Source organism: Phaethon lepturus, unplaced genomic scaffold (assembly GCF_000687285.1).
Source record: "Phaethon lepturus isolate BGI_N335 unplaced genomic scaffold, ASM68728v1 scaffold56439, whole genome shotgun sequence".
Classification (NCBI taxonomy): Eukaryota; Metazoa; Chordata; class Aves; order Phaethontiformes; family Phaethontidae; genus Phaethon; species Phaethon lepturus.
The window spans coordinates 15462-17710 of NW_010566627.1; the positions used below are offsets into that span (position 1 = coordinate 15462).

A 2249-nucleotide genomic window follows, 5' to 3' on the forward strand; every position below is an offset into this window, starting at 1 on the left:
TGATTAGTGGATTTTTGTCAGTGCAGCATCTAGAAATATATTTTGTCTTGCTTTCCTTTATATGTTCCTCACACACTTTTAAAAATTTGCATTCTGATGATAAGTAATGTTTGTGTGGTGTGGTTTTATTTTATTTTTAAGGTTCTTGTCCAGCTCAGATGTGGTTCACTGCAAGAAGTAATGAAGACATTAGAGACAGCAATGGAAGTAGATACTCCTCCCTTTGTGAAAAAAATCGAATTTTCTGAGCAGGTGGTAAGTACACAGTAATGAGAGGATGTCCACAGTGCTTGGCTGAGCCATGATGATGGTGGTTCAGCTACCGAACTTCAGGTCCCTGAGTCCTGAAAGCCCTGCTAAATTGTTTGGGTTCTGATGTATTCAGATGCCAAAGCAGCTGGCTGGCTTTCTGTACTGTTGGACAAAGCACTTAGCTATCCACTTCCTTTTTTTATTGTGGATTTTGCTCTTAGAAGTTCAGATTTCATCTGAATGTCAATGAAGCGTTCCCTAGTGGCGTTAAATAATTTAATCCCTTGCCTTCTCTGCTATTTTCGTTTGATATAAAAATGAGAATAAAGTTCTGATCACAGCGATATTGTTAGGTTGGTACTATTTGCAAAGATCTATGATGCTATGCAGGGAAATGTGATATGGTATGGTAAATAACAGCTTTTGCTATTTTACTATTAAAAATAGCTTTTACGGTATTGATCACCAAGAAGGCTGCCTTCAGAACACATATGTACCCCTATCAGCTTGGCAGCATTACTGCTGCTTTTTCTGAAACTTACTAGTGTATTAATTTTGAATGTGTCCATGGAACAAGATATTATAAGACTGTGTTAATAATTAAATATTTAGCCTTTCACTTCTGCCTATTAAATAAAATTAATAACTGATACATAAAATAACAAATACTATAGGTAGAAGGGGGGCATACCTTTCAAAACATAGCCCATGTATATTAACTGCTATTTTAAAACAAAATTTTTTAAAGCAGCATTTCATTTTGAAATTCATTGCAATAAATTTTGCATGGGTCAGTGTTGTATTTTGCATTTGTTCGGCAACTTTGTAACAGTCTCTACAAATACTAAGCATTAGTCCTAACTCATTCCTTCTGCAAAAGGTTATTGATCAATAAATATTTTTAAGAGATTTACTTATACTTGAGCTCATACTCTGTGTATGGCATACAGAACTTCTCAGTATTCCATAGTCTGACTTTTATTGATTTGTACTGTACTGGGCATTTACTGTGATATACAATAATAATTGGAGTTGTGCTGATATGAAAAGTAGATTCCAGGAAGCAATTATGTTTCCTGGGTTTAAATAGAAAATAATTGTGTTGGTCTGTACTAGGACTGAAATAGGACTGTACAACTTTGAGGAAGTTTTAAATCTAATAAACTCTCTTTAATAGGTATCCAGTGCATTTCCACCATTGTACTGTGTAAAGTACTCTTCTTATGAGTCATTGCATTAGCCATGTATCTTATCTTATCTTGTGTATTTTTTTTCTCTTTGAGTGATTGCTTATCTTCAATATGGTGGTTGAATGAGATTTTTTGCTTGCTGAACTGTAACAGTCTGTCATTTTCTCCTCCTTAGCTGGCTACAGTCAGGGAAAAGATGGAAGAAAACCCCGACCTTTCTGCCAAATTAGGAGATGTTTATACGAAACTACAAGCTTCAGGACAGATAACCATGTGCACGCTGGAAGACATGCTTTTCCAGGTTCCTAGTTCAAAGAAGACCCCTGCAAGGCTTTTAAATCAGAAGCAATTGGGCTATCAGGCTGCTAAACCCCTTCGGTCAAATCTATTGTTGGAATAGTTCAATATTTGATGGCAAACTGAACTCCTGTTGGCATCTCTAAGAAGCCAAGTTCAAATAAAATGTCTTCTCCCCTCCTCCACAATGAGCAATTAAGTTGTTTGTGTGAAACTGCATTTTAAATACAGATCATGTAGCTTCCGTGTTTCAATTTTGATGCTAAAAACAATCATCTGTGACAGTGGGTATTTTTGTATTGTTCAGAAATGGAGTGGTAGAATGGTTTTAAGTTTTTCCTCAGGCACTTAAATCAGGATTTTCCTATGCTAAATGTCCTGATGTAAGTGAATGAAATAGTATGCATATCTGACCTGTCTTCTGTGGTTCATGAGAAGAAAATTCAGTCTTCATTGGATGTAACGTTCTGACTGAAAGGATAGATGCAGTCCAGAGTTTAGAGAAGAGTA

At 35.8% G+C, this 2249-nt stretch overlaps 1 protein-coding gene across 1 annotated transcript in view; it reads left to right on the forward strand.

Annotated features, from left to right (window-relative positions):
* The window catches only part of PTCD2 (pentatricopeptide repeat domain 2), a 15556-nt gene extending 13634 nt beyond the window's left edge, over positions 1-1922 (forward strand). The window contains exons 8-9 of the mRNA XM_010295546.1: positions 142-255; positions 1618-1922. Of these exons, the coding sequence (XP_010293848.1) occupies positions 142-255; positions 1618-1842 (339 nt within the window). The 3' untranslated portion in view covers positions 1843-1922. The remainder of the gene's footprint in view (positions 1-141; positions 256-1617) is intronic.
* The last annotated feature ends 327 nt before the right edge of the window (positions 1923-2249 follow it).